The sequence below is a fragment of the Centropristis striata genome, chromosome 8 (genome assembly GCF_030273125.1).
Source record: "Centropristis striata isolate RG_2023a ecotype Rhode Island chromosome 8, C.striata_1.0, whole genome shotgun sequence".
NCBI lineage: Eukaryota > Metazoa > Chordata > Actinopteri > Perciformes > Serranidae > Centropristis > Centropristis striata.
In genome coordinates this window covers 29,443,800-29,457,436 of record NC_081524.1, presented here as the reverse complement: position 1 = coordinate 29,457,436, position 13,637 = coordinate 29,443,800, and the positions used below count along the sequence as shown (strand labels likewise).

The following is a 13,637-nucleotide window of genomic DNA, read 5'->3' as shown; positions in this document are numbered from 1 at the left end:
AACAAGGTATAGTACATATATAGGATGTTTTCACTAACAATACAGAAGTTGTAATATCATATATCAGAACACATACAGACTATGACTATCACTGCAAAAAACATATTTTGTCATTTCCAATGTATCATTTCCATAGCCAATTCATTTACAGTGTAAAATCACTTAAAACCAAGCATACAATTTATTGAAAGTAACTCTTTTCCACAGATAAAAAGTTGGATAAAGCAGTTACAGTCAAGCAGGAGTAAAATTGTCCGTCTCCCCCCCCAACCCCAGCCCTCTAGTCCCCTCACCCAGCCCACCATCCATCCCTTCTTCTTCCCAGCACTGTGTTTGTGTTTCTAGGGGGAGCTGAATGACCCCTGACCCAGGGCTAATGAGAGCGATAACGAGGATTAAAAGGGGGTGACTGGAAGGTGTCTGAGAGTGGGGTTTAAACAATTACACTGGGCTGCCAACATGCCTTTCTTCATGACTCAGGAAATTACAGTCTGCCTCTCCCCCCCCCCCCCCCCCCCCCCCCCCCACACTCTTTCAGTCGGCACACAAAAGAAAGGGCTTATGGAAAATAATAAATTATCTCGAGGCCACGTTAACTTGGATGTAAATCGCCGGGCAATTATGTTTTAATAGCCCTTTAAGAGAATGAGTAATTGGGCTGACACTACTGGGGTTGATCAGGCTCACCCGTCTCTCTCCCTTTGTGCCCGCTGGAAGCGAGCTCTGGGTCTGTGTGTCGGTCAGCCTGTAGGATGACTGTATGGCAGTCAGTCAGATAGCGTGAAAAAGACTGTAACAGTGATATCATGGAATCTGGATGACTATCATTTTCATACTGGGAAACCATACATTGTCAGTATTATCTTTTCATTTTCTACGTCCTCTTTTTTGGCAATACTCATGTCTTGCTGAGATGTTTTTGCTCTTCACTTCTAAGAGATCACCTTTATCTCTGGATTTTCTCCTGATTAACAGGTTATACAGGTGCTCTGTTTCATCATCCATCATGGCTATCCATTCTCTTATTACGAGCCAGTTCTGTCTGTTTATGCCCATTATTAAGCCTCCACATCAGATAATGTATGTACAGTAAAACACACACACAAAACAATATTTAAACTCTATACCAAAATTAACCAAATAATAAAGTTTAGTGATTTGAATTTAAATCCCAGCTCCAAAAGTTGGTTACAGTCTACAGCAAAAAAGTGCAGCAAACAAACAAATGTGCCATATTAGCTCACTGGACAATACTGTAGAATTATAAAAGAGAGAGTGAACATCTTGCAACAGGACCACAACAGCTGTGATGCAAAATGGGACCAGGGGAGTTGAGTGGGGAGTCATTGGGTCCTTGCCTATAACACCCCTACTTCTGGTTGGTTGTGTTGTTGGGACCACACCCATCTTCAAACTTTGCCTTCATTTTTATCTTGACTACATATCTGTAACGTTTCGCGACTGAATCTTGCACAATTGTGACACTATCACAGTGACAAAACCCATCCACAGACAGCCACTGGCATAGTATTCAGAACCACTTCTGTGATAGCTGATAAATGTCTCCAGGACCACATTTTGCCATGATGACACACACACAAGGTGAAAACTATACCAGCCACAGACTGTTATGGGCAGTAAAAATTATGTTGTACATGTAGTGAGAGTTGGTTAGAAATGTCAATGAGCAACCACTTTGCCTGCAGTTTTAAGACTGCGCCTAAGATAAGCTTATTGGTTTCCTGTCTACTGTCAAGTCTGCAAGGTGGCACATCTCAGTATTGGATCATAACATAACAGTAACACAAGTGGATCACCAGCCAAGCAAATCTGGTGAAAACTGATGAAAATTGTTGAGGATGAACCTCCCTGAATGTTTGAATATCAAACTTAAAAAAAAAAAATCATATATCATACGCTACTTATTTTTTAGCATAAAGTTAACCTGTCCTGCATCAAGGAAAGACTTGCTTTGGATACTAGCAGTTTCTGTATGATGCTCTTTATACACAATAACTTGGATGTATGGACGTTAATCATATAAAAAATGTCTGTGTGTTTGCACTACACTATGATATGACTCTGAGAGGAAGTTTGTGGCAAATTGTGTCAATCAGGTAAATTAAATGCATACATAAATAAACAATATTACTGCAAAGATTTACATCTTTTCAGATCACACTCTCTGTTCATATCTGAGTGATGTAGTCATATACATCCAGAGTAAATAGGAAGTGAAAATTAAATGGGGCACATATAAAATATTTTAAAAAGTATAAAAAAATGTATGTCAAAAACATGCACATGATGGGTATAAGCCATGTATGTAGTGTTGTGTCTGTATTAAATAGAAAAATATGTCTGATGAGAACCTCCATCACTGTAATTGTCCCCACATACACACACATGAGAGGTGAGTAAGAGCCTGACCCTTTGACCTCTGACCTCTGGCCTGGACTGTGACCTGTGGATGATCGGCGTGTGTCTTGATTTGGCCACCATGGGGGGAAATGGAAGCAGGATCGATGTAAGAAGGAAAAAGATCACAACAGGCCAAACCTGGTGAGTCGAAAACCACCAAATGAAACTGAAACAACACAAACAGCAGGGGAAGAAGGAGAGGAAAAAGCAAAGAAAAAGGAGAGAGAGAAAAAGGAGAAAATAGTGATAGAGATCTGAGGCTAGACCGAGTCTGACACGCTAGAAGGAAATAATCAGAATCCTCGGCAGGATGTCAGACCTTACTGCAATGAGCAAGCAAATGGTGGGATAAACCTATATTTATCTCCTCTACTTTCATCTCAGGAGGGAGACAAACGGGGTAAGAAATTGATCAGATGAGCATCTGTTAGGCTTGGCAACAGTCAAAAGTCTGCAGAGACGGTTTTTAAGCCCCATTTTTCAATCTCATCTCCATTACTGTCAACACTGTACGGGCACTTAAAGGACTGTTCCACAGTAACAGAAGAAAAAGAAAGCTCTGTATGCAAATGCAGCCTACTGCACCTCAGTTCTCCACCCTGCTAGATAGAGGCTTTCTGAGTCCTGCAGCCAAAGTGACACAGAGCATTTGTACAGTGAGTCTCTACAGGAGAAATGGAGTAAAAGAGTAAAATGTTTTTTCCTTTGATGATGTCTCTTATTTAAAAATTAAAGGGGCTATCTATATCTCATAGGCTGCACAACTCTTAGTATATCTTTGCAGAGACTTACAGAGGTCAACTAATATGTGTTCTTGATGGTTCATGCTGAGACATTTCTGCACTGCTAGCAAGAATATGAGGATGGGAACATCACTTACTTAACCAACAAAGATCCTAGAGGCCACTAGTGAGTTCTTGTACTCTGGATCATTTTAAGACTTAAACTTTGAGCTGTTGCCACTCTGGCTTTTTGGAGCCAGAAGTGACCATACAGGGACGAGATGGTGGATCTGAGTTATCAGCTAATGTTAACAATTTTAGTTTTTTAATAATTCAAATTGCAAACTCATTTCGATTGATTTTCTATCTAGAAGTAAAAATGATGAAATTGCTACTTATGTTGATAAAACCATAAGCCAAAATAGCACCATTACCAGTTGCAGGAGATCAACAAATTGTCATACGTACAGTAAAATGACTGTTTTTTTCTTCGGAAAAGGAAACAAAACTACTTCCCTTAGGTTAGGACAACAAAGTACATGGTTAGGTGTTAGAAAAGATAGTTAAAAAGTCAAATAAATACACGTAAATGACAAGTGAGGTAGTTACGTAGCTGATTGGTGATGCTTAACAAGATCTCCAACCTAAACAACAGAATAGGTCGTCTATCAGTACTACCCATAGCGACCCATATGAGCGATTCGCTGGAACAACATTCTAAAAATAGCGCACATGTCGCTGTTGTAAAAAAAAAAAAGGGTGCAGTTTCATTGAATCAAGACTACAAAACCACTGATTTAGCTTTAGGGTAAAACAAGTACCTGGTTAGATGTTATAAAAGGCAGTTTAAACAGTAAATAAATGCACATAAATGCCATAAGTGAAGTAGTTACCAGGACGATGTGACAACTGGAAGTGACATAGTTACGTATAAACGTGACGCACGTAAGTTCAGTAATGTTTAAATCGCATCATTTACTTTTGTTTTCACATGGGACACGAACTCCGTCCTGCTGGGTGAAAGTCCGTGGTTTGTTTGATTATTAATTACCATGGCCACTAAAGGGTGTTGTTACTGACAGATGTAAATATGGGTCATAAGGTCTACAAACGACACATTATTCTGTTATTTGGGAAGACAGTCTCGACAAATTTGTTCTTTCTAACATACACTCACAGGGTCTTCTACCTCCTAAGCTATGGAGCCTCTGCTGATGTGCCTGTATCTTTTTAAGTGTGTTAGTGTGTCTCTGTGTTTCCCTCTTTCTCTCACTCCTGTCTTCTCTGTGGTCCTCACTGAGGCTCTTTTATTCCCTCCTGAGCGGCTCCGTCACCCATGTCGCCGGGGGACAAGGAGAACGTGGCGTTTTCCCTGGATCAAAAATTTACGAGCAATTAAAAGTCGGCCGACGCCCGGCATCCATCAGCCCTGCGTGCTGCTGCCAGGCTGGGTGAGGGGGACTCGCAGTAAACCACAGGCTATATACTTTTATATCTGTTTTCCCTCCAAAGAGGGAAGGTTATGACAAAATTATGTTTTACTGTCCCCGGTTTCTGGCAAGATGTAGACATCTTTCACGGAACAGGCTCATTGGAGGTCAGAGCCCCTGGAAAGGAAGCAGGGATAGAGAAATGTGTGTGTAAAAGTGTGTGTTGTATTTATGTTGGGTGATTTTTTTTAAACTGCTGACAGAAGCCTTTAACACAATAGGAATAACATAGTATCTGCTCCTCTGGTCGATCAGTTACCGAGGGAAGAGTGACCTAATTACTCAGTTGTTTATTACTGCAGAGCTCTGATTTATTTCCCTATGCTGATGTAATTTCAACACTGAGTCTTCCTCTTCACTAAAGGCAGCAAAGCACATTTTTTTGCATGCAAGTACACAAACACACATGCACACTCATGCACAATGATCCATTGCGACACACCTAATACACAAAAAAGCACACAAACTCTCATACATCAACGGAGTCACTCTTTCACTTTTCCTGGCTCCTCGTGACAGGCCCAGACTCATTTGCATCCTTAATTGTGTTGTAATGTACTTTTAATTTGAAAATGGAGGCAATTAATTATTTTGATATGGAACAAAATGCCGCAAATGTAAACATTCTAATAGTTCTCTGTGAACAGAGTATCATTTTTCAAAAGAGGGATTGAATGTTATCTCATTTTTTAATGCCATACAAGTTTTTTTTTTTTTTTGTAAGATACCGTTTTACCACTCATGCATTCTCCTTGATTTTCACTTTGTCTTTGCAGAGAGGGCAGCGCTTCTTTGATCTATTCCACCGCTGTTATTTTCTATCTAAATCTCCCACAGGATAATTACTGTAGTTTCACCTATGCTATCAGAAGAGATTAAATTAAATTAAGCCTGTTTGGACATTCTGCTTCTTCTCCGTACGTCATCCCTCCGGTGCAAGCCGCACTAACACCAGACTCTCCACTTTCTATTTCTGGGTCAGAGAGGCTTCAAGTGGAGATGTGAATCGCAGATTAATTTTTTTTTCCACCGTCAACCATGTGATCAATAGGTGTCAGTGTTCAAAGGATAGCAAGCATCGCTGGAGGAGAGGAGAGGAGAGGAGAGGAGAGGAGAGGAGGGGGAGATCCATTTGTACAGGCCCTGGAAAAAACTGACACTTTCGCTCGCTCAACCTGATAAACTCACCACAGAGAGGAACAGGATGGATGCGTGTTATTTTTTTCCTCCTTTCACCCCTTCCCATCACTTTTCCCCCCTCGTTCTCTTTCTCTTCTCTCTCTCACACACACAAATTTCTGTCCTCTTATATCTGTAAACCCCCACCCGATCACCACCCCTCACCCCTATCTCTTTCACTCTCTCCCTTCTGATTCTCCTGAGGGTGCTTGGAGCTCGCTGACATCACAGCCGGCTTGGCAACAGCCTATAAATTATGAGTGACAAGTCTTTGGACCAATAAAAGCACCACCATATTTCATGCACAGTAAATCTGATTGCAGATTGCTCTGGCGTGTGGCGGCTGACATGTTTATTGTCCTCATGGCGGTGGGAGCTGAGGGTGAAGGGGGGGCTGCAGAGGGGGTGGGGGGGTCACTCCCCAACATCAGAGTTTCTAAAGCTCCCAGTCTATATGGAGGTCAAACAGATGGGAACTCTGGGATGCAAGCACCAACCCTTCCACCCACCCAACAACCCCCCAAATCCCCAAACACACACACACACACACACACACACACACACACACACACACACATAAACATACATTCACACACATCAATGCCAACTCAGCCAGCATCTATAAGGAAGCTATTTTTCCCTCAGCTTTTACAAAGCCAGGCAACTGCTTCTTTCACTGCAACCATCTGTCCTCAATCCGTGCACGCTCCCTGTATAATATAGCTATTGATTTTTCTAATTTAAAGTAAGACTATGTAACTTATGAAAGAAGGAATTGCATAGTTGTCCTCCTGCAAATGTATGTTTAATTTATAAGCAATTAAACATTGTTGCCTAAGTCAATACACCAGGAGCTTTTGATGCTACAGTCGTTCTTGGAAAGGTTTCACCAGAAACTTGTTGTGGCTAATTATTGCAAAATTAAAGGAGGAGGACAGATGTGTTGCGGAAGATTATAGAGTCAGTTTGCTGACTTGGTGGCTCTTTTTTACTAGTAGTACTGTGAAGTCATTCATATACACAGGCCACTTTGTGAAACGTCTTTGAAGACATCAACCGACACCAATTGGGGATGAAGTAAAAAGTCTTGATGTGCCATCTACGGAGCAAATTTGAAAAAAAAAATGCTGTTTTTTGGAGCATTGGTGCTGTTGACAATGGGAAATATTGTAAACTACATCTTTCCCGTGCAGTTGTCCCATAGGCCACAGTGTACAGAGGTCAAGAGAGACTAATGCACTGCAACTTACAAGAAGGCATGCAGGTAGACGAAACACAAGCAAAGAAGCATAACTCCAATCTGACAACCCACATACAGCATTACAAAACACACTGCAAGTGCAAAAACTTTCAAAGTCAAAGGCAAGATAACAAACGTTTCACAAAAAACTGAGGAATACATCCATTACTTGTCAATAATGTTCGAAAATGCGTTATTTTTATTTTTGGCATTCTGATGCCGTGATTCTGATAATATTGAATATATTAGCTATATAGTTACTAGTTTGCCATGTTACATAGAAGCTTCCATTGCTGTGTCATTTATTGACTTGCAGTAATGTTTTCATACAGCAAGATGTGCAGTTTGTTTCATTCTGTGCATGTTACTATATAGATGAATATGTTTCTCAATTTGCCTGCATTTTGAATATTTGCAGTGTTGTTTTCTAATTGCAACGCACAGCATGTGTTGGTTAAGTGGTGATGATGTTCTATTCATTTGTATGTTGTGTCTATTTGCATGTGTTGTTTTAAGTTGCAGTGCATTTCATAGTAACAGTGGCTGCTGTACAACAAAAGTAACATTGTCTCATTCAAATTTTGATTAACTGAATCATTTCATTGTTGCTTTTGCACTACACCTAAAAAAGTAATTATCAGCACTGTGATATGGTTTTCCTCAGTTTTTCTCTTGATGAAAATTGAATTTGCAGGGTTTGACGGTCATGGTTGCCAGGCTGCCATTGGCAACCAAATTGAGAAATTGGCAATCAATTGTTGGGCTTTGGATAAAGTGGTTGCCATCAGTGGCAACCACTTTATAAAAAACTTTATATAAAAAATAGGGAGAGCAAACAACAAAACATGCAGCCTCTTCAGCTATATGTGAGCAGGGATTTAACTGTCTGAGCAGAATCAAGACAGACTGGCGGTCATCTCTTAAGGTAGAGATACAACACTTCAGTGCTGAAGGACCAAGGCATATTTGGTGATAATTATCACAAAGGTCCAGAGAGAATGAAACAAAAAATAAACAAGCAACCAGTGACTTGCAGGAGTGTTTTTGAGGTATCTGTGATGAACATGACAACAGGTGTAGTAATGGCATTTTGTACCAGGGAGTGTGGACACTTTTGAACAGTTACTGTAACAATTTAAGTTCAATTATACTTTCATTACAAAGCTGACATGTAACTGCATAGTATCTAAATTACTCAAAGTATAACCACCGATGACAATGGTTTTAAAAAGTCAGATTGGAGCTGTGATTTGTAGGTGGGACTACTTTTTTTAGTCTATTATGTAAATCTGGCTATCACTGCTAATACTAACTATTGTTCCTTCAACATTTCTAGACACGAAATTCATTTTAAACATGCATTATGATCACAAGAAAAATCACTTTTTGTGTGCCTGCTTTTGCAAACTGTCTAAATGACCATTAAGTCAACTGGCAACACCATGTAGAATGGTGTCCAGTAAAAATATTCAATCATCTGATAAATCAAACCACAAATCAAACAACAGACTAAAGACCACTAACGTCCCACTATAACCTATAAGCATTCAGTGTTATCTTCAATTTTCTTAAACACGGATCCTCTCATTACAGATATCACATCTAATCTTTAATGTATTGTAACAACCTCATTGATGGTAAGTGACCCTGTGCTCATTGCTCTGTCTAGTCCATCCGTCCTTCCCCATGCAATAAACCATTCTTCATAATTAGCGTGGCCGCTGCAGTATGATCTGGGCATTACAAGTCCTCAGCCACAGCCCCTAAATGGACAGATTTCAACAGACGCCCGCTGGTGTGATCGGCATCATTATATTTTAATTAATCCATTCTTCTCACAGCAACACAGTAATTACAATCTATTTTATGACATGGCATGCTGTGAAAGAGGGGATGGAAGAGAGAAACAGGAAGGCAGTGAAAGGGAATAATAGCCAGAAAAGAGGAAAAGAAGAGGAGAGGAAGGATGGGAAATGAAACTACAAAGACAGGTGAGGAGTGTGAGTTAGAGGCAGCATGAGGGAAGGAAATTTTAAGGTGAGCGAGAGAGAGAGCAGAGGAAAACATCACAAGCGCTGTGACTGATTACCGATATGTCATCGCCTGGCTGACATTGTAAAAGCATTGTAAAAGCGTTTATACGATGTCTGGAGGAGCACAGGGCTCACTCTCTCTCTCCCTCCCAGATTCATGCTTCATACAGTCAGAGGGAGAAGCTCCATTTCCTCCAGCCTCTGTCTATATAAATCAGAGCAGGTGCGGACACTCAGACACGCCGTGGGTGTGATAATAACATTAGAGGATTACAATGACACTCCTCCCTGGACAAGATCACCTGTCTCAACTGTCATAAAACAGCTGCTTTTTGTGGTTGAAGCGCTTTATACGAGGAGAGTGTGTAGGTGTGTGTGCACGTTAAAGTGGTGTGTGTGCATTTGGCAAATACAGCAGTGAACAAGTGGAAGATGACACTGCCTGTGTGATCCATAGCGGGCTGTTCACTTAAGTGTTCAGATGGCTGGTGGGCCCGGACAACTTGATTCTTTCAGGTTGTAAAGGGCTCAGTTTTGCCAGGAAGGGCACAAAATAATGCTCCAATGTTAGGCTAAATAGTAGCAAGGGAGAAACTGACATGGCAATTTTCAAAGGGGGCCCTTGACTTAAAGATATCTCAATGAAAATTGATTCTATAGGTAACCACGATTCTCCCCTTTGCATACATGATCATCCCATGCAGTTCAGGGGGAAAACCATGAAGTTTGCAGGACAGTTGCATTTGAATATTCCTGCATACTGGGGTCTAAACAGTACTGGAATTGTATAAATTGAGTATGACTGGAAAGCTGAGAATCTTGAATTCAATGAGCAATTTCACGCAGGTGTCATGATGTTAGTCCCCACAGCCATTTCATTGAAGTGACCTTTTGTGACCTCTTGTATAAACACAGCCTCATGAAAGTACACCCACAAACTAGAGACCTTCAGTGGAGCATTCAGAGGATATTTAGCATTTCTAGGTATACTGACAATACATTGTAATAGAAGTGCTTTTTGATATCAAATCAAAACATGTTTTTTTTTTATGTTGTTCACATAATAAAGACTTGGTGTCTTAATGTGGTAATTTTCGAGAGATTTTCTTTTACTACTTTTATCAATTCTCACATGGTGAAACATATTAAAATGTAACACCAAATCTGTGTATTAAATGGAATCAACCGAGAAACAGCTTAATAGTGTTCTAAGCCCTTATACACTTTTAGAATTTCACAATTTTAATTAATAAATTAATTGATTAATCAGCTAATTTTTAATTTAATCTTTTTAACAGATGTAAGACTAGAATACCAGTGCTGCTGCTGACCTTACTTTAAATTCAAGATATTATCAGTCAGTGATTTTACACACAGAGATAAATTAATAGTTAGACAAATAGTCCACATGTAATGTATGCCATGTACCATACAACAATGTTGTAGCATAAATAAAAGCTTTAAAATCATTATTCGATTCACCTACTAAGTAGTATCCCCTATAACTAACAGTGGTACCCGAATGTGTTTTTTTTATATGCTGTTGATTGAGTGTCTTAAATAATCAGTTGCTGACTGGTGAATGGTAAGAGTTAGACAAGAAGATTGCTTATCTTAGCAAAAAAAGACTGGAACGAGGAGGAAGCAGCTAGCCTGGCAAAGTATGGCTTTACAGGGCGTTGTGTGCCAGACCATTTCTTGGCATGGAGCAGAAACTTCCTGAAGTCTCTGCTGGTTGCCTGGCAACCTCATAGTGGTCAGGAAGTTACAGCTCCTGGCCAAGAAATAGTCTGGCTCCTAAATACCCGTAAAACCACAACTTGTCTTCTTTACACTGTGGGTTTTGTACGGATTAAACATACGAGAGATTACAAGCTTTAGGTTGATGGTTTTACACTGAGGCAGCCAGGCCAGCTGTTTCTCCTTGTTTCCAGTCTTAAGACTAACTAAACTAAGCTAAGCTAAGCAGCTGCTGGCTCGACCCTCATATTTATTGCGAAGACATGAGATTGGTATCAATCTTCTCATCGAGAGTAACTCTCAGCAAGAAAGCAAATAGGCGTATTTCTCAAAATGACGAACTATTGCTTTAAAATCCCAGAATATTGAAACAGAAGTTAGCGTGTCTTCTAGCTTCTGTCCTGCAACATATCACCAAGTGAAGCGGACTATTTAAACAGTGTAAAATTATAAGGATGATTTAAATCAAATCATGTGCATTTGATTAGACCACTAAAAAGTGGGTGGGTTTAGTGTTTAGCGTGGTAGATACAGAGGACTTTTGGCTCCACATGCATCTCCCTCACCTGACGTTACATCAGGAGGACGAGGGAGAGATAAATAAACTAGACCTCAATCATATTGTTTTGTTAGTCAAAACTTTTTGCCCACTGATATTCAAACACAAATCTCTTCCTCCATATTGCTCTGTTAGCTAATACCACCCACAAATGGTGAAGTGCACTTTCATATGACTGGTGTCTTATTTGATTAGATAAACTTTTGCAGACGCTCCTGAGTGCAGGATAAGTCATCCAACATTAAGACTATTTTAGAGGAAGAAAAAAGACAGGGGTTTTAATGTAAAGCTGATTTTTTGACATATATTTGGCATCAACTAACACAGGGATACAGGATTAAAACAAATCAATTTTTGATTTCACTCAGTTTTTAAAGAGACACAACCAAACTAAATTGTTCTTGGGAAACAAAAACTATTGAAATGTAAATTATTGATTAATACAGATCAGTTTACAGATAAACCTTGCTTAAAAAGTGTGCAGACGTGTTGGCAGAATGCTAGGTTTATTTGTAATCTAGGCAATAACACCATACGATGTGGAAACCCACTGACTGTTTGCACGGATGTTGTATCACAATACCTATGGTGAACATGGTATCCTGCTGCGTTGATGTTCCAGCCAGGCTCTTTGGAGTCAGGGATCTTTGCTGTCTTGGCGATCAGATGCTGAACATCCCTCCACGTCAGCTCAGGACTGGGGTAAGAGACATGAAACAGAATATCATCAAACACACTCTTCCTTCGGCCCGTGTTCTACACCGGCTGAAACCACAGAGGAAACACTTCAACTCTGCGTGATACTCTGAAAAGAAACCTGCAGGGAGCTCAACCTGGGCTTATGTGTAGAAAGAGGCTGGAGAACTGTTTTATAGGGCTTACAACACATTCTATCAGGCACCAATGTAATTCTTATACTGTATTAATGCTAAGGTTTATTGATACATAAACTGCAGCGATGAGACACTGCCATGCCTTTTACAGCAGGTCCTCTAGACATAAAAGCACCTGTTTAAGTCAAGCTCACGGTTTTAATAATGGTGTCACTAAAAACTGTGAATCCAACAAAGAATATTTGAGACTTTAACAAAAGAGCCTAGAGAGTCGAATGCAGAAAAAGTCTTCTTTTTAATCCCAGGCAAGGGAATTCTAATAGAGCGGACTCAAGTGTCATGTCAAGCAATATACTAATGGAATCCAATTAAGACCTTTAAACTGCGCCGAGAGCTGGAGGATATTAGCTCAGTTTTCTATAACAAAAGACCAAAGGGCCGTCAACGAGGGCTTTTTCAGGATATAAAAAGCATAAAGGAAATTGGGTTTTTCTGCTTTATCCACTCATTATTGTTCCCTAAGAAAATGAGTTGAATGGAGTATAAGAAAAAACGCTTGGCCACCCGTTCTGAATAGCCTTTTCTCTTTCTGAGAAGAAATGTCTCCAGTGTTTGCGCAACATGTGTACATGGACAGTCGATTCTCCACTACAGAAGAACAGAGTGAAGGTAATTAAAAGGTGCGCCACACAGTTAGACCTAATTTCTCCCCATTATTTATGACATAACTGCGATATATCATGCATGCCTTCGCAGCCACGGTAAAGTCTATCTTTATACCTCTACAGTATGGCAAATGTCTGTGCAAGAGATGTGAAGAAAAGCCCTCGCCAACAACTAAATCACAAGTAGCCTCTTCATTATTGTGCTGTTGAGCGTTAGACATCTCAGGAAATATCAGGCACAGATATAAACAGATGTATTCCATTCACGTATTGGAAAAAACGAAGCAGAACAAAAGCGAGGGGAGAAGCTTTCATTAGCAGCATAAAACAAAACCCCGGCAAGCAGCGAGAGCAGGCAGCTAAAACAACATGATAGGAATAATACCAGTAACACTAATAATAGACGGATAGAATGAAACAAAACACAACGCACAAACAATTATTTTAAGCTTTGATTTCAAAGGGATTGGGAGTGTGTGTGTGTGTGTGTGTGTGTGTGTAGGGGGGGAATAGGCTTTGTACTTTTGAACTGTTGCTGCTCACTGCATGTGTCTGTGTGTGTATGAGTGTGCGCTGTGTATTATATATTAGCGGCAGCAGCGTGATTCTGTTATGTGCACTCCCCCACCTCCATCATCAGCACCACCACCACCATCACCCCTCTGGTGGAATCAGAGAAACCCCCGCGGCCCCGGCTGGTTTGCATAAAGCAAACAAAATTAAATTTGCTTTGCTAAATCAAAGCATGTATGGTA

The 13,637-nt window shown here is 40.2% G+C and overlaps 1 protein-coding gene across 1 annotated transcript in view; it reads right to left on the bottom strand.

Annotated features, from left to right (window-relative positions):
- The window catches only part of LOC131976749 (neuroendocrine convertase 2-like), a 199,894-nt gene that overhangs the window by 50,775 nt on the left and 135,482 nt on the right, over positions 1-13,637 (bottom strand). The window contains exon 13 of the mRNA XM_059339903.1: positions 11,968-12,081. Within this exon, the coding sequence (XP_059195886.1) occupies positions 11,968-12,081 (114 nt within the window). The remainder of the gene's footprint in view (positions 1-11,967; positions 12,082-13,637) is intronic.